At 47.4% G+C, this 22672-nt stretch overlaps 1 protein-coding gene across 1 annotated transcript in view; it reads left to right on the top strand.

Moving 5' to 3' along the window:
- The first annotated feature begins 2132 nt into the window (after window positions 1-2132).
- POU2F3 (POU class 2 homeobox 3) overlaps window positions 2133-22672 on the top strand; it is a 36388-nt gene continuing 15848 nt past the window's right edge. Inside the window, exons 1-2 of the mRNA XM_010282977.1 lie at window positions 2133-2193; window positions 13131-13165. Coding sequence (XP_010281279.1) covers window positions 2133-2193; window positions 13131-13165 — 96 coding nt within the window. The remainder of the gene's footprint in view (window positions 2194-13130; window positions 13166-22672) is intronic.

Raw genomic sequence — 22672 nt, 5'->3', positions numbered from 1 at the left:
AATTCCTCCGTTCCTCCCCACCCACCCCAGGTTATAAATGGCAGAGAGGCTGAGAGATCATTCTTGGGAGCAGGAGAGAGCTTCTCATGGTTTGCTTTTTCATCCTCCCTTCTTCAGCTCTGTCTGAATTGCTCTGCCTCTTGCTCTGTGCCCATAAGGGGCTCCTTGGTCTTGGGCATTGGATAATTTTCTTTTGCGAACATGCGTTCATTCATTATTTGTGTGCTCACAGTGAAACTTGCATTACTTTTTGCAAACTTGCAGACTTTCTCACTAATGCAAGCACCAAACTTCTGCCTGGTTTAAGATTTTTCTCACTCTGTTTTATGAGAACTTGCCACTTTTTTAAAGATACTTTTTGGCAGCAAGCAAAACTTTGTGCTTTGTAGATTGCCTAAGTTAGGGTCCCTTGGCAGTATTACAAGACAAGAAGATGTTTATAGCTGATGATAATTACTCTTCCTGCAGTAGAAATGCTTAGAAGCCCCACTAAATGTTCATGTCTTAATTGCAGAGGGTTTATTTGAAGGGGGAAAAAAAAAAACCCAGCCCCACAAATCTTTCCTCTCTGTTCCCCACCCCATCCCCCCCTTAATACAATTTAAAGAAAGGAAGCTTCTGAAGTATATGAATGTTTCTGCACTCTGTCTCTGGTATAAAATCTTGTCATTATTTTTCTTCCTTTATTCATTTGCTGAAGAAAAAACTTCAAACTTTAACCTAAACAAAGCTATTCCAGTTTGGCCAAAAAGCAGGTAATTTTCCATTTGCACACTGGAAGTTTGAATGGGGTAAAAGAAAACCTAAAAGGCCTGCCCGCTTTGGTGTGATTAATAGAGGGAAATAGATATAAAAACCTATAGGCTTCTCATCCTTTTGGCTGTTTGAAAATAATACAAGGCACATATAGGAAAGAGGAAAAGGTTTGCATGATGCCTTTAAGAAGGCTTCCACCTGCCTTTTCTACCCCAGCAAAGCCACAGCAAACACTTGCGCAGTTTCCACACTGTTGTTATTCCCCGATGCAAATGGGATGACTTCGGTGGCCGGGATTGGCTGCAGGAAGCACATGCAAATCAGTTGGTTCTTCATAAAAAATTATTACTATCTTTTTTCCCAACTAGCCTGCAAAGAGTTAAAATTCCCGTGCAAAGGGTAGAAGAGCTGAGGGGGTGTCCATCTGAATTTGAATAGATATTCTTCCTTCTTTCACTCGGTGTGTACTTTGCCTCTTTTAAGGAGGAGATGAGCAATCCAGTGTAAAGTTGACTGTTCCCACCTTTTCTTTCAGCTGTGCCCGAAGGCGAACGTGGCCCCGGGTGTGGTGGCAGCCATCACTTCAAGGGTAAATGACAAATTTCTTGGCATTGATAAGGATGAAGGGAAACGTGCGGGAGCTCTTCCTGCTCCTGGTTGGGGACGGTGCTTTGGAGCAAGGCAGCTGCTTCGTGGTTTGCGAGGGGCATGAGCACATGCCTGTGGGAGAGAGCAGGGCAAACGGGGATCAGATGTATTGCGAGAAGCCGGGTGAGTTTGCAAGGGAGCGAGAGGAGGAGAGAGACTTCACTTTCCTCTCTGAGAGCATCTCGCTCCGCGCCTGCCTTTCCGAGGCCGGCCCTCCCCGCTTTGTGCTCGGCTCAGCACCGAGCACTGGCCGAGCCATCTCGAGGGACGGGAAGGGACGTGGGAGGGGAGGGGGAAGCTGGGAGGGGTCCCCTGCCTCTACAGGTGTGGTGGGAGACGGTGTCAAACTGAGAGCCGCTCCAGCTGGTTTGGGAAGCCTGCACAGAGCTCGGGGGAGAGGCCACTGAGGCTTGGGGGCTCCCAGCGGTTAAAGAACCCCTCATCCTCCGTGCGGGGGAGGAACGATGCGAAAGGTGAGAACACAGCAGCAAATTGGGGAGGGGGGTAAGGAATGAGGGGGATGCAAAGAGCAACAGGAGGGAAAGTGCATCCTCGGAGCTGATGAATATTCTAGTGACTGTATGTTGAGGAATCAGAAATTTGAAAGTCTGATGGTTTATTATAATTACACATTCATTTGTGCTGTTTAGTGGAAGCCACATGTGCCTGTTGCCTGTGACTGTGACCTGTTATTAAAATCAGTTGTGCCTCCTTTTCCAGAGATCAAGATGAGCGGTGATGCGGCAGATTCCACAGATACTCGGCACGAACCCGACCAGGTGGAGCCAGGTAAGGAGGGTCTGGGACATGGGGGGCGGGCGAGGGAGCCCGAGGAAGGAGGGGAAAGAAAAGACAAGGAGGGTATGGCTGCTGGAAGTTTCTGTCCATGCTTTGCTTGACTTCTGTTGCTGCCACATTGTGCTCTTCCAACCAGCTTGGGAAGTTGATCAAGAATGCGCTCTGGGCTAGGATTGCATTCGTATCTTGATCAGCATGCAAGATCCTTCTGTAACAGCAGTGAATCAGTGTGTGTATCAGTAATGTCCGCTGCGGTTTTAGCATGGAAGTACGCTCACGTCCTGCCAGAGGAATAATGCCATTGAAATAGTCTTGATCCGCTCAGTTTAGCACAAACAGCTCTTCGCTTTACATGGGGTTCTTGTCAGGAACGTTTCCTTACACAAAGCGCCCCGGGGACTAAGCCTTTTTTCGCCACATACATGTAGAAAAATGGGAGGGACTTTGGGAATAACCAAATCCAGCTAGGTAGTTCCAGCAAAAATTTTTTTCCGCTCTTCATCTTGAAGCACAATTGGGTTTCTCATCTCCACTACTCCCACCTCACGGCTGCTCAGACTCTCGCTGCTCCATGGCTAGGAGTCCCAGTTTTCCTTGAATATGGAAGGCTGAAGAACAGGGTGATCCTTTGAAGATGATAGCGCTGGTGTTAGCACTGATTTCTGCCAGGTTACCTACCAACTTCTGCACAACTGCCACAAGGTGTGATACAAACTAGCAGACTAAAATTTTACATGGAATGATTTTTACTGTTTCTCTTTCACTGTTGTCATTTGAGAGGACTTAGGAAAAAAAAATTAGATCTTGGCAAAACCAGAACAACCTAGGCTTGTTTGAGTGGGACTAAAACTACTCCCTTATTTATATTGTACGTTGAAGACTAGAAATCCTCTGTGCTCTTAGTTCTTGAGCTGGGTTATTTGACATAATCTAATGTAGAGATAAAATCTTCTGTTCACATCAGTGAACTTTGATTGACTTTGGTCAGGTCAGCTTCTGCTCAGGGCTTTCAGATGACCCCAATTTGTTTTTTTGAGATAAATGTTTCCAAGCCGCTTAGCAACAAACATGTCCCCGACTTCCCAAGCTCTTTCAAAAACTGCTGGTAGATGTTATGGGCCTTAAATTTGGAACTGGTCTCCTGAAATGTTTCATGCATCTTGGCACACAGAGCTGATGGATAGCGTAGTTGAATGAAGATTACGGAAGGCTGTATTATTACAAGAGTGGGTATTTGGTTTTGGTACTGGCTGTTACTAAATGTAGTGGGAGACTCTGGCTGCTGATGTTGTAGACAATAGTGTTAAATAGGTGAGAAGCTGGCACCACAGTTGATTGGATAAAATATGTTTTCCGCTTAAGCTTCCCAGACAGCCATTAGAGCTAGCTGTAGCACCTCTTTCTAGTGGTAATTGAGAAAAGAAAGCAGAGAAGTGAAGTCAATTTGTTTTAAAATAGCAAAAATGTTTGCAGCAGCATTAGCTCTGCTCTAGGAGCCTTCAAATCAAGCAGGGAAATCAGAACGAGTAAATCTCCTTCATTTGCAAAAGAGTGACACTTCCCTGCGGACTGATACAAGGAACCTCTTTAAATTATTCTTTTTTTCTAATGCAGTCCCCGTGACTGGTTGATCCATTCCGGAGCTTCAGAGCTCCCCACACCAGGCTTAGCTGTGATGAGAGGCACTGCAGAGAGTTCGGAGCTTCTTGTGGGACTCCAGCAAACAGCCACAACCCCTCTTGGGGGGTGACCGGGCCCGCGGGCAGGGTGGCCAGGGCAGGGTGGCCAGGGCAGGGTGGCCAGGGCAGGGTGGCCAGGGCAGGGTCGCGCACCAGCGCTCAGCTGTGGGTGTTGTGCTGCGGCTGGTGTGACCCGGCGTGTCAGCCCCGCTGGCAGTTCACGACCAGCCAAGCCCACGGAGGGGCTGCTTCGATGCTTTACCTAAAACCTCTACACATCTCTGTTGGCTTCCCCCCCCGCCCCTTTCCGACCATTCTGTTTATAAACAACCAAGCTCTTTGTACTGAACTTCCCTGGAAGTTTTTATTTTCCCTTATACACATTGTTAGAGGAATATTTACTGCAACACCGAATAGTTTAGCGTTTTGTTTACTAGCTTCATGTGGGAAAATCTGTTTTCCAATGACTCCTTAATTGAAGACCCATTCTCTGATGAATTGGACCAATCCACACAGGTCCCCAGGAACCTTGTTACCCCCAAAAGAGAGGGCAGTTGCAAAACTAACAATATTATATCTTATAAAGAATGGAAATCCTTCTAGGTGCATATTTACTAAAGCCTTTCATCACCAAAAGATGCAGACTGGCTCCAAGAAGAATTAAAAAAAAAAAAACTGGAGGGAATTGGGTGCCAAAATGCTTTTGTAAACCAAGCCCTTGATCTAAAACTGATGCCTAAAGATCTGATGGGAAGTGTCAGTAGCAGAAGCATAATCTCATCCTTTCATATCTCTGCCAGTTCTAGGCTTAGAGGGGAAAAAAGGGTAATTTGGGGCATTGTTTTACTTTGAAAGTGTTTAAAATAATCATGGGGCCTTTTTTTTTTTTTGAGAAAATTGTCAAAATTGTTCATCTCTCATAGGAGGTTAGGAGAGTTAAGCTGCTTTTTCTTTTTCACCTACACCGATTTAATGGAAAATGCTTCAAAGCTTTTTAGTAAGATGTTCTCCAAAAAACCATGTTTGATTCTACTCCTCCATGTCTACTGGTTGTAGTGAAATTTTGCCATTTTATAAAAAGCTATGATTAAAAAAAAAAAATTCTAAGGAGTATTACCTACCTGCCCAGTCCTGTGAATCTTAAGCCTTCCTTTTGTTTAACTTAAGCCTTTTTTATCACAGTACGTGTGTGAGGGGGAAGAGGGGAATAGGCAGGCGTTTCTCCCGCGAGGGCCGTGGGTTGGACGGCCTTCCCCCATCGCCCAGGAGCTGTGTAGGTCAGCCCCAGCCCAAGCACCGCATCACCTCTCCAGTTTGAGGGTCCTCTTTACCCTTTCCTGTGTGATGCCGGTGTAGTTTAAGGCTTGGCGTGCGGCGGCTGTGGCTGGGCTCGCAGGCAGTCCCGCTGACTCCATGGGGGGTAATGACAAGCGTGAGTTTTATGCTTTGGCTGTAAGCTCTTTTCATCTTTTTAAACTGATGAAAGCCATGCCAGCAAGTTCTGGGTTGATTTTTTTTTTTTTTTATGGGAACTGTGGGGGCTTGGCACTGCAGAGTGTCGCCCCTGGTCTTCAAGCCGAGAGGCAGAGATCTCCCCCTTCTTGTGGTTTATCTAAGCCCTCTGTATCTGATGCAACAAAATGCTGAGGTGGGACTTGCCTCTGTCTGTCTGTTTGTTTGTGTCAGACACTTGTTCCCCGTTTATCTGCTTGATCAAAACAGGTTACACCAAGCAAAGCTACTTCCCTTTGATTTCATCTGTTGAGGCTATGGGGGGGAAGCCAAAGCTTTAACAAGGGCGATAGGGAAGCTCTTCAAACACAACCATCGGTAACTGAATAGCTGCAGGCGCTCCGAACATCTTCCCTCCCCACCCTGCAACACGGGGAACTGGCCAGCCTGCCAGGAGCCCAGGGCGGGGTGCGCGATGGGCATCCCAGCACACGGGGAGAGGAGCTGGGGTGTGTACGTGTGGGTGCAATGTAGGACAGCCCTACAGCACTATCGCTGCCTCGGGAGCAGCTGGTATCGCTCCCTGGGATGGTGGTGGTTGGCTGACCCGGCAGCTTCGCCCAGCTGTGTCGGGTCTGGGATCTGGAAGAGCAGCAGCCAGGTAGAGGAGGGCACACAGAGCCAGAAAGCTGGGCTCTTGGCCTGCTTCAGGCTCTTGGCCTGCTTCTGACTCTGGTGACAATGGCAGCATGCTTATCTAACCCTCACAGCTTGGGTAAACTACCTGGCTGCATTAGGAAGCAATAAAGCAGGTACCTTCTCTCTGAGGACAAGACAGACCTTCCCCTTTAACCGCCAAGAAAATGAAAATGGTAGGGAGCTATGATGCATCTGCTCCTGTGGTTTGGCAATGTGTCCCCTTCGAGGGGACACTCCTTTGAATGCCATTCTTCTCCCCCTGCGTCCTCAAGTTCAGCCAGCTTGTGCCCGTGGAAGGATGCCAGCATGAGACACCGTCCCCTGCTGCTGCAAGCCACTAAGGTCCCCCGGCAGTGGAGGAGGGAAAGCAAGGTCAGCCCTGAAAATGGACACCAAAATTTCCCACGCAAGCCAGAGATCCTCCCAGTACCCCGGCTTCTATGTCAGTGCATTTTGCATTTAATCCGTATCAGGGCAGATGACAGAGACCTTGTCTCAGTCTGCCTCTCTGCCGCAAAGTCTCTCTCTGTTCCTCAGCTCCACAGTGAGGGTCCTGATCTCTTCTCCCACCTTTTTGCCAGGGTGTAAGCTCTTTGATGCTGGTGCTGCTCTCCTCAGGGATGGGTACAGCTCTCGGCAGAACGGAGCCCTGATCTCTGCTGGGCTCTGTCTGGGAAGGCGGCCGTTTATCGTATTCCAACTGTAGGTGTCTGGGTAGGGTCTCTCTTAAACGTGGTGTCTCGTGCTGGAATGGGGCTTGGAGGCTCTGACCTCTGCATCAGCTTCTAACTGCGGCGAAAGGAAAGGCGCACAGCAAGGGGTGTCACCGCGTGGTGCGATGGCTTTTGCGCCATGAGCTGGTGGGCGCTCCTTGTTGCGCTCAGCGGGCAAGCTAAGGGATGCACAGTCTGAGCTTTGCTCTTTTGCCTTTTGTTCTTACCTCTTCAGATCAGGCTGGAAACAGATTGCCAGGCCAAAGTCTTTTGAGGAAACCTGGCCTTCCCCGGCCCCACGCTGAGCCTAGTCCTTGGCTACGCCTTTGCTCTCCAAGACTAGCTCTCCCTGGTGAAACTTTCCTCAAAGCCTCCAGGATTTCTCTTGTCTCTTCCCCCTGCAGCCATGTACGGCCCCAGGACAAGTCCCGAATAAATGAAAGCGGCAGCAGTCGGGCTGGAAACAGCTGGTTGCTATGGCAATTGGGCCTGCTCGGGATTTGCATAAGGCTGATGATTTTCATAGCACAGCCACATTTAAGGCAAGCAGGAGAAATTTCCATATTCCCAGCTCCGAGTCAGTTGGGGCGTGGGGGAGGCCAGGAGGGGGATATTTGAAATTCAAATGAAGGTGATTAGGGTTTGAGGTTGGGTTATTTTATTTTTTTTTTCTTAAACATCCCATTATGGAAGAGGATAAAAAAGGATGGGGAGGGGAAAAGGGAACAAAAGGCTGGTTTGACTTGAATTAGAGGGGCAAAGGAAGAGCTGGTCTGATCTGCCTCTTGCCTCTGGTATAAGAGAGGAGACTTGCCCTCTCCCAGCACCTGCAGGTGAAATGTTTTCCGTGGGAACAACTGCTGCCCTCGGGTTTCCTTCTGGAAACTGCCCGAGTCTCCCACACTTGCTGTCCTGCTTTCTGCCCCCACTCCCTGCCCCACACGAAGGGTATATTGCACTCAGAGCTGCAGTGGCACTAGAAGATGGGATTTCTTTGAGGCATTGCTGACAAAGGAGAGATGTTTTCATAATCCAGGGAAACACTGGAGTCTTCAGTGAAAGCTTCCCCTGGAATCTGTAGCCATCTGACTGAGTCAGCACAGATTCACTTTCCTTGCTAACCAGCCTGAACTTTCCCATGGAGATGCTCCAATGCCCCAGTTTGTTTGTGTCTTTAGAGCAAACGGTTAACATGAAAACTGCAGCCCTATCTGGCTGCTGCAAAAACTCCCCATCCTGTTCACATTTTCCCTTGCTCCTTTTCAAAAGCACTTCTTCAGGTAAGCCTTGGGAACAGGTAGCATCCCAGCAGGGCATGTGAGGACCCAGGGAACTGACTGCTGTCTGCTCAGCTTCGGTTTCTGCTCCCCAGTGCCACTGGACACAGCTGGAGGGAATCAGAGGTAGCCACTAAAATGGAGAGAAGGTGATTTAAGTGAGCTCCTACCACCCAGGGCTTTTCCTGCTAGCTCTGGAGATGTCGCTGGTCTGACTGCTGGGAATAGTAGTGTGAGGGCTATGACTTGGAATTTGCTTGAGTCTCTAAAGTGAATTGAAATCCCGAGGAATGTATTTGAGGGAGCTTTAGATTGGATATGAGAGAAAATCTCTTTACTGAAAGAGTGGTCAAACATTGGAACAGGCTGCTCAGGGAGGTGGTGGAGTCACCATCACTGGAAGTGTTCAAAAGACATGTAGACGTGACGCTTTGGGACATGGTTTAGTGGGCATAGTGATGTTGGGTTGATGGTTGGACTTGATGGTCTTAAAGGTCTTTCCAACCTTAATTATTCTATGACTATCTTTTTTAATAGAACCACATCCTTCTCAGTGCAGGTGAGAATTTTGCTTCATTTACACTATGTGGGTCAAGTATTGTTTATAGTTATAACAATTATTGTCACTCTTTTCTTTACCCACTCTTGGGTAATCTTTTAACTTCACGTGTTGTCTGAGGTGAGAGATTTGATTCTTGTCTCAGTTAATGTGAACAAGTTCATTTCTCAGCTTCTAGAAAATGTACATTTAAAAATATTCTGCATCTGGCCTGCTTTGTCAATCTCTAACGGCATTGTGCTTTGTCAACTGGAGTGACAAAATCTTCAGGATAGGTGAGATTAATCTTAATTTTAGATACTCAATACTTTGAGGCTGAAGTCTGACCTACTCACCCCAGGCTCCTTGTACAGTCAATGATGAAAATAGGTATCTCCAGAAGGTGATTCATCTCTCTGCTGTCTATCTCGGGGGCGAGATGAATTGCCCTCTGGAAGCGCCTCCTTCCTCTCCGTGGCTGTAAAGGGAGCCTAGAGCAATTGGCTCAGAATTAGACACCTAAAAGTTAGACATCTAAGCCCAGGCAGCTGAATCCCCTGCCTGATGTCTGCCTGGCACTGTTCCTCCATCGCCGTTCAGCTGTTCTGAATTTCCCTCCCAAATGCATGCGGCAGAAAACTGATTCCCTGTGGGAATTCCCCAACACCTGTTAAAGATTGAAATCACCTCTTAATTCCCTGTCCCTTCTGTGCAGCTGAGATCAAACTGTGAGGTGAATTAGGTGTGTAGTTGGCTGGGAAGGGGGATAAGGTTAGCCTTCTGGTTGCAGCCCTGTTCTTGTCGTTGGGCGAAAAGCCATGGGAGGCTGTCACTCCCCGTAGGTGACATCTGCATGTTGCTGCATGTGTTTGCCTGGCGAAGATGAAGGCACACTGCAATCTTGATTTTACTTTTCTCCCATTACGGCACTTTTATCCTCAAGTGCCGGACTGGCTCGGCGACTTCTAGTGGGAATCACGTCGGTTCTGATAGAGAGCTTGTCTTTGGTTTTCAGAGCAAACAGTGCGTTCCAGGCGGGGGGAACAGCAGCGGGTGGGGGGAAGCGTCCGGAACTGTTCTGCTGCTCCCATCCCCAGAGAAACCTCCCCAGGCAAACTCGCACCAGATCTGATGCCAGTGCTATGCAAAACAGCTGCCAGGTGAACCAAGGAGAGCAGTACCGTCCTTGTCTGCCGTGCTGCGGGGAACTAGCTGAGCTTATCGCTGCCTTTTTCCCCCTGTCCAGAACACCCATAAAGAGGAGAATGAAGGCTTGTTTGATGGGGAAGCTCCTGGTAGCCGTAGTGCAAAGGGCTCAAAGCAATCTTTCTCCATTTAAATCCCAGGGCTTCCCCAGTTTGGTGCAATTTAAGGAGGGGAGGACTGCGTCTAGCAGACACTGGAGACTTTGGATCCCATTGTGTCTGGCTGGTGGAGCAAGAGGCAAGTTGTTGGCTGGTGCAAAGCTCCATTAAAATTAGCGGAGTTCTGGCAGTTTACAGCAGCTGAGAATCTGCTGCCACTTACACTTTTCTTTCTTTTTATCTCCTGGAGCTAGAAAAGATTAAATCTTAAGTGCAGATCCTTGTTGTTTGAACAGCCCGTTCCTTTAAGGAGAGAAATGACTACTTCAACCTGAGTCCTGATGTTGACAGAAACTGAGAGGAAACTGAGTCCTTTTTAGAAATATTTGTAGGAAAGTTACTGATGTAACTGAAAGAGGCAAGTTGTTATCCCTATCACACCCAAACCTTGGCTTGCAGCTGGAATAATTTGAATTTTACTCAAACACAAGCTTTTACTGAAATAGAAAAAGATGAGATTTGTTTGCAAATAAATCTGTGCACAAACACTCACTGGTTCTGCTGAAATGTTGAAGAGATTTGTGTATCCAGCTCCCATTTACATAACCACTGGGAGTAGAAATCACCTCGCCCAGTTTTAAATATCTCACTATTGGACATCTAAGTCTGAACTAGTTGCCCCTGGGTCCCTTTGTAGTCAATAAAGAGAAATAGTCATCTCCAGAGGGCCATTCATCTCAACTTAAGATAGGCGTCTAAGATAGGTCAGATGAATGGCCTCTGGAGGTGCCTATTTCTCCTCGCTGTCTACCAAGACAGCCTGGGGCAGTTATCTCAGACTTAGACGCCCAAGCTACGACTGAGTTAATGTCAATCTCCATGCATATTTTTGCAGTATGCTCCACTGTCACAAAATACCTGGCTGAGGTGCTCCCGAACACCCCGTTGAACTGCGGTGGGATGTGCAAGAGAACAGAGGGTAGGACTTGGAGGAAACTGTGTCTGGCCTGTGTAGGAGAGGAAGGGAAAAAGAAAGGTAGAGGTCTGTCATCTGCATGTGCTTGTGCAGGGAGGAGAAAATGTGAGATTGGTAAGCTTGGGGTAGGAGAAAAGAATGTGCTGGAGAACTTTGGCCTGGTGGTAGCAATGTGGAGTGACTGTTCCAACTGTGCATCTCAAGTTCCAAGTTTTGGGATGTATGATGGTGACTCAGAGCCATCATCACTGGGACCTAGGGATTTCCCTCAAGGTCTTTGAATCTTAGCTCATCAACATGCTGCATTTGAACATGAGCAAAACTCTTGTATCCAAGAAACCAGAAGATTACCTTTTCCTTCCTGTTCTATTTTAGCAACTGGGAGCTTTATTTCCTCCTCCTCTCCTCCTTGCCTTTCTTCCCTTTAGCTACTGCCTTTAGATTGCATCAACCCCCCGTGGGTTTCAAAGGTAGAAACTGCAGGCCTTGAAGATCCTCACACAGTCCTGCTCAGGTGTGTGGATGCTGATTGTGATCATCTATTAACACTATCAGCATTCCCATCGTTATATGTGCAGTTGTTGGCTCTTGGGGCGTAGAGCTGGAACGCAATGAATGAACAAATTCCTCGGGCGGGAGCAGCTGGCGAGAGGTGGTCAGGGAGCAGATGGTTACAGCACAGGAGCACGGAAGCGTGTGGCAAGTTGGAGGTTGTAGCAGAGTAGGGAATTACGTGAAAGGAGATAAAGACCTGAGACTGGGAAGAGAAAAAGCTTCGAGAAGCAGGCCAGGAGGAAGACGGGGCGGGAGGACAGGCTCTAGCACAGCAGAAATGCAGACAGGCTAGAGGAGAAGGTGCACGGCTGGATCTGGGTTGAGTTGCAGATGGTGAGAAGATAGAGGAGATTTCAGAGCGGGGGGGACCACAACTTGTTCCGCTGTGAAATACTGCTCTGGTATTGTTTGATAGCGGAGACCAAGGCTCAGCCTAACAAGAGCAACCAAGACAGCTCCGTTTCCACAGTCTATGCTGTTAACATGTTGCAGATTAAATCTCCAGAGCTGTTTCTAGATAGCAGAGAACAGAGTGCCATGAAATTGTTATCATTGACTCTAAAATATTTTGCCATCTATGAATAATTGTACCAAGCACGCTCCCCCTGAGGATCTCAAAGAACTGTGCTGATTCACCTGGGAATATTATGTGTATGGTGCAAGCTGAAAAACTGCGTGCTAGATTAGGGTAGAAGCTTGTTCCGTTGAAAAAAGCAAGTCAGTGGAAGAGCTGGACTTGCACTCCTGCCTGCACAGCCTCTCTTAACTGCTTTCCAAATTTGTGCAAGAGAGACATGAACTACTGAGAAACACGATGTGTTGAAGCTTGATCAGATCACAGGGCATGGGCTATGCTTTATGGGGAACGTGATACTGGAAAAAACAGGAGGCGGCGGCCCTGGGGGCTTGTGCCAGTGGGATGTCAACAATTCAAGACTGTATCACAAACTCAGTTGGACTGGAAGAGAATGACTTAGGGAATGGATTGCAAAGGGAAAGGAAGGGGTTTCTTGGGGTTGCCTTTGCAACTAAAGAGGTTTCGTGGAATCCCTTAAAGCATTCATATCTGTGGAGCGTACAACTTTTCCCCTGTGATGTTCTTGATGAATTTGGCAGGTGTGATGGGGGGGGAATGTTTATCATCAAAGGGGAATGAGTGAGGGCCTGTGTGGTACCTTCAGGCTGAAACCTGTCTGATTTTCCCCCTGTGCCTGCCAATCTCTTTTGGAATCAAGGAGACGCCTCTTGAGCACAACCCCACGGCACCCTCTGTTCCTTTAGATATCCCATAATTACTCAGTGCCACATGGGTTCCTGAAGATCCCTGGTGAACAGCCTCGGCCACCTGTTTGCTAGCCTCTCCCACAGTTAATTCTTTATCTACAGTGCCTTGGTCCTGGATTTCCCTGGAGACTTGTAACGTCCTCCAGCTCACCTCTGCTGGAATCTCCCTTGCAGTCAGTGAGCTTTCCCCCACCCTTGCTGTATCTCCCGGGCAGAAGCACTTCTGTTATACTTCAACAAAGGCTGATACCACCAAATCATGCAAAAGCTGCCTTCGTATTTCCATTGCTGCATTCGCATTGACTCCACCTTCCTCCTCCTCTCCTTGCTTTTACGAACGGAGCTGGGCTAGCAGCGTGTCTCTGGTTCTGTGTGTTCTAAGTTCTGGAAAGTTTACATCGATGCTGACTCTAATTAATACTGAGATATGTTTCTGTTTGTTTCATTGTAGGCAATGAACAGAATGGGCTGGACTTTAACAGGCAGGTAAGACGCTCCCTGCGTTACCAGGTATTCTCCTGCTTTCTTGAATTACTGTTTTTTAAGTGCTCATCTTGCCCAGTACCAGGCAGCTACTGCTAAGAGATAAAAACTGTTAGGTCAGAAGCTGCCATTAAACAGACCACATAAGTTCTCCCAATTCCCCTTGTGGGATAGAATGACGGATTAAACTTCTGGTTTCCAGGCCTTCCTATTTCATAGAAGTTCAGTTAATTATAGAGTTGCTTTAAATGACCATTTGCTTGAGGCTTTTTCTGGCTTTTTAATTTTTTCTATTGTCATTTAGAAACAAAAGGCACCTCAGTTACACTGGCAAATGTGCAAATCCGACCCCAAAACCCCATGCACTTCTACTGCTTGTGACACTGGTGCTGAAAGCACTGTGGTATGCAAGTCTAAAAGCACAGGGCTGACTCACAGGAGTATCAGCAAGGACTGAAGATGAGGTGGTTTGAGGTCTTGGAGTGCATAGGTCAAGACCAGGCCTGCCTACAACACAGATTCCTCTTTGCAAGGCAGTGGGGAAAGGGACAGCAGATAAAAGCAAGTGTTTCTTGCAGGGCAAGCAAGCCCTAATTGCAAATGAACACGTGAGGGACCGTTGTCTTTACTGTGTTTGCTGTTATCCTCCGGCTTCATACAGCTAAAAGCAACCACTGTCTCACTGAGTGCCTGGAGATTTTCATACGTGGCTCTAAGAAATCCTCCAATCTCACATCAGAATTGCAAGGGGAGGAAGGTTGCAGCCCTCCGGAGCGTATAGATCTTGGATCTGTGCAGACACATAAGAAAATGCTCTCGGAGTCCAGAGCTGAGGAATCCTGTGGCCATCAGTAGAGCTGGACTCAGACTTGTCAAGAAAGAGAGGAGGTCTAGAGAGCTAACCTGCTGATCTGCTGCAGGCCTCCAGGGGCTGGCCAGGGAGCTGGTCGAGGAAAGCAGAGGGGTCTGTGACTCCACAGGCAGTCATGAGCACTTGAAGCAGACGTTGGCACTCTTACCAGTACAGCAGCCTCCCTGCTTCCAGCCGCGCGTTCCCCAGCTCAAAGGTTGCCGTCCTTTGCAAAGGCTTCCTGCTAGCGACAGGTGGGTAGCCGAAGCTTCTCGCCGTGACTTTTCTGTCCTTCAAGCTTGCCTTGGTGGCTCTTGTCTGACAGGTGTCAGCAAGCTGCTGTTTGTTTGTTTGGTTTGGCTGCTCTGGTTTTGGGTGGGTCGTAACTTCCTATCAAAGGTGTCGTAACACGTTCAGCCATCTTCCAGGTTTTTGGAATACCCAGCTGAAAACAAAAAGTCTTGTGTCTCCAGCTCTGTGGATTGCAGAGCCCAAAGCACAGACTTTCTACATGCCAAGAGAAGAATTCAATCTGCTTATAACTAGTGATAAAAGAAAATTCCCTCAAGATAGAAATAAGCTATGAAAGTACAGGATTGTTACATGTTGCAAACTTTTCCTATGGCAACGCCACAAAGATGTTAGAACTGGAAGCTGGGCTGAGGTTAATCAAGGAAACGTTATTGACTGGTGAAGCAGTGCTGATTTACACCCACTGATGATTCGACCCATTATCTTCAAGATCCTCTGCACACCACTGAATGAGTGGATGCTGGTGAAGTTGTGGAGGCAGACAGCCTTGCAGTCAATGGGATTTGGGCCAGAGTCTGCTTGATAGAAACGTCCTCCTCCCAAAAAGAGATTGTGGTTTTATGACAGTCTTTTGTAGCATTCAGTTCCCTTTTCTTGTTTTTCTCCCTCCACCAAAGAGGTACCACAAAATCCCTTTCATTTGTGCCAGCACATCTAAGTAACCTGACTGGGGACTTATCAAGGTTTAAAAAGCAAAAGCCTGTGAACAAGTTCATTTTAATGTGTGTTGGGTTTTTTTTAGCCTGGTCCGAGGCCCCAGAACATAGGTAGTGTCCGCAGCAGGCGTTTTTGCAGTGGTGTCAGGGATGGGGTTGTAACAGTCCATGTGAGTGGCCATAGGCGTGTGCACATGGCTCTCTGTCTCCCTCTCTTGGCCCTCTCAAGGCCATGTGTAGACTTGAGTCTTTATTGTTATTATTATTTTAAATGAGAATGAGCCCAAATGCACACAGGTTATACACTCACGTTTCAGGTTGACCTCAGCTATTGGTGAATTCATCTTCAATTCAGCAAACAGATTTCAAATGACGAGAAAAAGGGAGAAGGGAGATATGGAAATATCGACGTGTTTTCATGTAAAATCAGCTGCTGAGCTCTTTCATTAGGGGTGGAGGTTGGTGGGTTTTTTAATTTTGGTTTGGGGTTTGAGGTTGGTTTAGGGTGGCTTTTTTTTTTTGGTTACCTTGCAATTCAAGTTTTCAAACTGAAGCCAGAGAAGTATGGCTTGAAACCCAACTCCAAACCGAATGCAAGAGCTGCTGAGCTCTCTTTGACTTTATTTGGAGTGCTGGGCGCTAATCACTTTGAAGATCATAAATCTCACATCATTTAAGCCTCTCCCCCAGCCTTTGTAGATGGCCTACATTTCAGGTCTGTTTCCCTCCCATGTTACGCTCCAGGCGGGAAGAGAAGGGTGGAGTGACCTGGTTAGACCCCTTACTTGCCTACCAATTCCCTGCTGTGGCTGCTCTCACCCTGAAAATGGGGAGGAGGGAAACTCTTGCGGAGTTTGAGGTTTTTTCGCAGTTTGTGGGTCAGCCCTAAGCTTTATGAGAAAGCTGCCTTCTGATCCCTCAACCTATTTGGCAAACATTTCTTCCCCCCTCCCCTCTTCAAACTCTCCTCCCACCTGGATGCAACAGTAATTTGTATGTGAATGAGAGGGAAAAGGGTGTGTATAGAAAAAGAAGCATCTTCTGCCTTGCCTATCTGGTTTGGCTTTTTATTTAGTGAGTCTAATGCTGGTTGTTTCCTGTTTATATCAAGGGAAATGCAAAGGCACAGTAATAAACTTTCACCTTCAGTGCTGGCAACCTGGATAGGGACATCTGCTTCTTGATGGTTTGGGATCGTGTCCAGAGCGTGTCAGGGACAGAACCGAGTAATTCTGCCAACGTGGCCCCAGAGCCTTGCCACGAAAGGGCATCAGGTGGGACCAGGAAAAGGTCTGACTGAAAGTGTCGAATTCAGAACTCTGCCTTGCTGTTAATGTGGTGATCCTCACCAGGTGACGCTGCTGCGGTCTCACCAGTCTTGTTTGGTTTATTCCCCGTTGGTGTATTTAAGGAAATACTGCATCGTTTGTTTTTGTAGCTGGCTCTGAAGAGAGCTGTTCTAGAGAGTGAGGTAACTCGCCCTTTGTCTGGAGTTAATCCCTGAGATAATATTGCCTTCTGGAATACACGCAAGGAGCTAGGGCTGATGGTTTTGGGAAACAACAGGACTTGTGTGCATGGTGTGAGTGTTGCAGCCCAGTGCTGTGCATCGATCTGTAGCTGCAGGAGGAAAATACACAGATGATGAATCACTGATTTCTTTTCCATCAGGAAAGAGATGTGTAGGATCGTGTCATCTGTTGGTCCTTGCAGCAATGAAGTCTCTGAGTGCCAGGGAGGAACGAAGGCTACGACCTCCTCTCCTCCCAGAGGAGGGAATGAGAGGTCCTCTCCAAGCTCCTTCATGCTCTCGAGCACTGAGCTGCACTCCAGTGCTAGGAGAGAATATCTCTCTGTTGAAATAAAGCTGAAAAGCTGTGTGTTACCAGTGCAGGAAAGGCTTAGCAGGATCTGCATGTGCTCCATATCCAAATATGTCATGCAGTTTCATTCCAGCAGAAGGCTAACCCTTGCAGACAGGCTGTCATTTGTTTAATGATGATGACAGGTTTGATATTTGTATCAATGTAAAGGTGACCCTGCTGTGAGAATTTACAGTATTTAAGACAGACAAGCAGGCACGAGTGCACTTGAGCAGCCCAGGGCTCAGCACAGCTTGAATTTTCCTGTGGCTTCTTTACTCCTGTTACTTTGTTTTCTTTGTTTTACACCCATCAGAGGATGTAATAAGCATATATCTCTTTCCACCAGGCTTCCTAGAAATAGGATCTTGGGATGGATTTACCTGGGAAAAGGAGGTATCTTGGAGATGTATTGCTGGGACAGGAGAGATCTTCAGAACACAAAGGGAAGCATCCAGAACAAAATAAGGAAATAAGATATGCAATTGAAGTTGTCTCGTATTTCATACACACGTTGGCTCACCATTTACATTTGCACATCAGGTCGTACACATTGCCGTTTTGACTGTCGCACGTGTCTGTAAGGGACACGTTTCAAAATCCCTCTCTTCTAGTGGTCAGTCAGCATTAAATAATTGAGCTGCTTAAGATTCCTAGTCAGTAAGAGCTGAGCAGACTTTTTCTGGCCAGTTGAGGGTGTCTGCTAGTGTATCACAAAAGTGCGGTGAGGGACAGGGCCTGTTGAAAAATTCTTCCCTTCCAAATCCAAGTGAAGGATCCTGTGTGTTACTGCCCTGCTCTCAGCAAGAGGTGCCAAAGGGGCTTCTGTCCCTCAGAACCTCCTTATCTAACGCACCTCCCTGCCCTGTTCATACCTGACAGAGTCATTGTCCAAGAGAACTTTTAACTTTTTTGAGCTTTATGTGGGGTTTTCAACAGTTGTTTTAAGGGAATAGAGTAAGTTGTCTCAGGTCTTCACAGCATATGTCCTGTAGACACACGATATGAGAAATTAAAGTGGGCAAACTGCATCTGAGATCTAAAATCACTGGTGGCTCTTTTTCAGTGCCATTAATAACACTCTGACCTTGTTTGGTACTTTCCACCCACACGTCTGAAGGTACTGCTAATGAATTTAGCATCCTGGTGCCTCCAGAAGGTAGGGAGGTGTTTAACCCTGTCTTACAGATGAGGCAGACACAAACTGACTACCTGGCTTTTCCCAGAGATGCTGAGCACCGTGATTGCAGTTGAAATCAGTGGATGCTTTATAGGACAGTTGCCTGTGGACATTGAGACGTATTGTAATCCAGGGACCTAGTCCCTGGCAGAGCTGGGATATGGACTCCGATTCTCTGATTCATAGTCTTGTGCTCAACCACAGACAAGTTCTTCCTCCCCTCCATCCTTTTGAAGGTGGAAAGAAGGGCCTAACTTGCTAGGTAGTTTGTTATTAATATCTGGGATGCAAAACTCTCTGCAGATTTAATTTTGCTCAATCAGGGCTTCCCTCCCCTCAGGGATCTCTCTCATAGTTTTTCATTCCACTTTGTGTTCCCACCTCCCCCTAATCTCATGTGTTCCCTATATGTCATTTCTGTTCCTGCTTGGGTTTTCCCTGTGGGTAGTTCAGGTTTCAGTCTGCCCTCCAGATTTCCATCCCAGTCCTGTTTTGCCCTCCTCTCAAGGGGAGGTTCACATCCTTCTTCCTTCTCCCCTCTGGGGATCAATTCAGATTTCACTCTCTCTTCTCTGCATTGCCCCAGGATATCAGCCGAAGTCATGCATCTGCTTTTCATCTCTTGAGCCTTCACTAACTGGAAATCAGCCCAGCTGTCCATATCTGCCTTGACTGACACTGAATCTAAGCTGAACACTACCTTGGCCTTTCCCTTTTGAAGTTTCCTTGCTTGGTCCTCGGGATAGACTGATTGCATAAATTTGTATGTGTGCACTGGTTCTTCATTGAAATGCAGCCCTTTGGGAAAGCATCAGAGAAAGCCCTGGCTTGAGGGAAAGTCCTCTGTTTCTATATATGGCACTGTTTTGCTTAGGACAGATATGTAGAGGAACCTCTTCTTCCAGCTAGTTTTGTTCTGGCACCTTGCAGAGGCCCTCAGATGAGAGTGTTGGGAATGAACTCCAAAACAGGCCAGTGAATCCCTGGGGAAGCTTATGAGGGAAAGGGGGATGGAAGTAGGAGAAAGGATTCGGCCTTTTAATTTTTTTTTCTTAAGAAAAAAAAAAGGTGGGCTGAAACCACTAAATTCCCTTTATGTTGGCCAATAACAGCTGACAACAACCCAGCATCGGTTCAGAGTTGGCTGGACTGTATCTGTTCCTTAAGATCCAGCTGCAGCCCTTTCACAAACTCGCGCTTTCCTGCTCCAGGCTTCTAAAGAGCAACCTATATTTATAAGGTATTTCCTACGCTTGTTGCCTTGGTCCACTGGCAATAGATCTTGTACAGCTGTCTTAGAGATGAGAGAGAGACAGACTGGCCTTCTCTTTGTGCAAATTTCCTGCTCCAACTGGGCTCCTACGATCCTTTCGGAAATATTTTCTAGGCTCGCAGGGGACAAGCCCGAGTTTCACAGACCTGTCTAAAGGGACATAGCAATTGTTTCCACAATAGAAACTAAGCTCAAGGCATGGCTGTCACTGTCAAACCACTACTTAGGTTGCCCAGCATCTTTTTAAGCGGTGAGTTGCACGAACTACTGTGCATGGGTATGACTCTTCTGCCTACTAGAGAATGTCTCATCGGTAATAAGGAGAGGACTCCAAATTCTTGAAGGCCTTTCATCTGGTGAGCTCCAAGAATTCAATCAAAAGCCTGCACCACCCAGCAAGGGTGGGGCCCTACACCCATTTTGCAGAAGGGCAAGTCATAGCATAAAAAGGTGAAGGTGATGGGGTTTCAAGCAAGGCCTCTAATTTTGGAAGTCTGACATCAGAGCGCACTTTCTCTCTTCCCAGAGGTGCTGATCTGCTAGCGCTCCATGTGAAATCAGTGGGCTGAACCGGGGCTGCTCAGCCTGTTAGGAGTCAGATGTTGGGTTGATGCTAGCAAGAAACCCTCTTGCCCTGCTTCTGCAACACAGAGAAGTTGCCCAGAGCCACTGAGTTGGGAGCAGAGAACTGGCTCTGAGCTCCCTCTTCCCCTCAATCACTACACTTCATTCCCTCCACCCAAAATGAAAAACTATGTGATACTCTCCAGCAAAGTTGATCTTTCTCACTCTCCCTTTCTTTTTTAATTATATTACTTATGTGTATTTAATGCAATCCCTCTAGCTGCTCTTCTTGTGTACCAGTTCCCTGGGGCGCAGCAACTGGTGCCAAAACTGCAGCGAACCAATCAGAGAAATCTGTGGAGCTGGGATGGAGCCAGCCTCAGTCACGGGAGCCGCCTGATTCCAAGTTAATTCCTTTCAAATGCGGGATGTGGTGGAAAGTGCCTTGCTACTGAGGGCTACCTGCATCATGACTTGCTAGGTGGACACTGCTCTGCCCTCCTCGTGGGTGACTGATCCGGGGACATCGGTACGGTACAGCAGGGAGGCAGTGCCAGGTATTTAGATGGTTTGTGACTGGTTGGTAGACAGCGGGCAGAGAATACAGAACAGTCACAGTCTGCTCCCCCTAGATGAGAGATTCATGGGAAGGGGAAATTTTTCATGAGGGGAATTTGGAGAAGAGTTAGGTGTCTGGTTCTGTCCCCAGAAAAGCCCAATCAGGCAACTTTGCTGCTGACTTCAACAGGAACATGATTAGGCTCCGGGGAACCTGTGTGAGCATGCAAGAGGGCATGGGAGAAGCCATGAAGCCTGGTGTGTGTGAAATCCAATTGATAAGGAAAGGGGCAGGGATGTAGCCCAGGCTGGGAGCAGAGAAGATAAGCGCAAAGGTGTAGGCAGAGGTGGAGTTCTGGAGAGCTTCGGAAGTTGGGCAAGTGACATTGAGAGATGCAGGGAGCAGTGCTGCAATGCATGAGAAGGTTGGGGCAGAAGGGCAGGACCTCTGGGCTGAGGATGGCTAGAGAGAAATGGGCAGGGAGAGTCCTGAAATGGAGACATGAGAGAAATGGTAGCCTTAATGGTGGTAAAATTGTTTTCCATGCTTTGTTTGGAGAGTCTCACCATTCTGACTGAGAAAACGGCATCTTCCCCTCCCCTTTTTTAAAATACCTCCAGTTTGGCATGTCCACAGGCCTTGGCAGAGAATGTACCACATGCTTGACTCCCGACGGTAAGAGCGAAGATGCTGTAAGTTGTTGCTTGTCAGTATCTTTTTGTCCGTTCTGTGCTCCCTGAACACAGATCCCCTTCTGAAAGCACTAGCTAGCCTCTGCGCTCCCGAGGCTCTTGCGGAGGCCACGGTGTCTGATGTGGAGAGCAGCCCGTTGTCAGGACGCGCTCACCTGAGCAGGCGCCGGTACGAGTGTGGCCGCTCAGGGCAGGTGCTCTTCCCACCTCTGGGTTTGGTTCTCCGCTCCCTTGCCCAGCGCCTGCTTTTGAAGCCTGCTGTGCTACACGTCATCATTTTGAGGTTTATCACTCAGCATGGAGGGGTGACTCCTTTCTTCTTCCTGTTCTCTGTTTAAAAGCAAAAGCACTGGGGAAATGCCGTAGCAGAAAGCCCGTGAATGCACGGCTGAGTGTGGTTCTGTTTGTTTTCTTTTGTGAAGCATGTAGCTCGGTTACTCTTAAAGTTTTGATTTCCCACCCCCACTTTTACTACAGCTAAGGCATAACCATTAGCGTCCTGAGCTGCAGCTCAGAGGATAAAGCATATCAGATCAGGCCTCGATTAATAAACTCAAAGGCCTCATATAGCTGTGATGCAGGTGTGTTGAGGTTAGGGATTACATTTTAATTTTTCAGTGTGCTGTCATTACTGAGTTTTAGGATATAGTCTGTTAGGCATTCAGCATGGGATTAACTCCCCTTTTGTCACACTGACAGCTTCTAAAAAATACCACCCTTCACTGCAAAAGGATATCAGATGTTACAGACTGAATATCGTTGCATTGACATAAGGGTTTTCTGCTTTCTTCCTGGGTGTCTGTTAAGCTTTGCTGTACGTGCAGGATAGTACATGTGGAAACAGTAATTGCAAGCCCATTATTATTATTGCTATAATTTATTATTAGTGTGTTTTTTATTTTATGGTGCCCACGTGTGCATGTAATTCACAGAGAAGTCGCTTACGCCATTGGAAGGTGGGAAGGCTTAGTTAACTGCAATAACCTTGGATCTAGTTTTGATATCTGTTTCTGTCATAAAACTTCCTCCGTTGACTTCAGGCAAATCACTTTGGGGCAGCTTCAGAGAGCCCTGTGGTACCGAATAACGCTTTGGGAGTGACTCGGCACCGGAAGAACCATGCTGTTCGTTTTTCAGAGAGGGGCAATTGGTTCAGACCCTCTTAGGTCTGTGTGCACCTGACCCTCTTCTATCCAGTGAAGTAGCCTTACCACTCCGCAGCGGAGGGAGGGATATGAGTAAGTCAAACTCTCCAACAGTTGTGAGTTGCTGACTATGAGATAAGCCAGATACGACGGCAGATAAATATCTGTTTCAAAGAGGTTACCTTCTAAATAGAAACTACACAACAAATAAGATTGTCTTCTATCTTACAATAGCGACCGCAGCTCCTGCCTAATAACTGGTACCGTAGAAGGCTGACATGGCTTTAACGGCCTCACTCTGGCAGGGAATGGAGATCTCCTATCTAGATTTGGGGAAAGCATCTGAGGCTCTGGGTGCTGAATCAGTCGGTGGGTCCCACCTTTGCGGAGAGGATGACGGAGCGGTGCTCACATTAC

Source organism: Phaethon lepturus, unplaced genomic scaffold (assembly GCF_000687285.1).
Source record: "Phaethon lepturus isolate BGI_N335 unplaced genomic scaffold, ASM68728v1 scaffold34112, whole genome shotgun sequence".
Lineage (NCBI taxonomy): Eukaryota > Metazoa > Chordata > Aves > Phaethontiformes > Phaethontidae > Phaethon > Phaethon lepturus.
The sequence above is the reverse complement of the archived record's forward strand: the minus strand, read 5'-3'. Positions and strand labels throughout refer to the sequence as shown.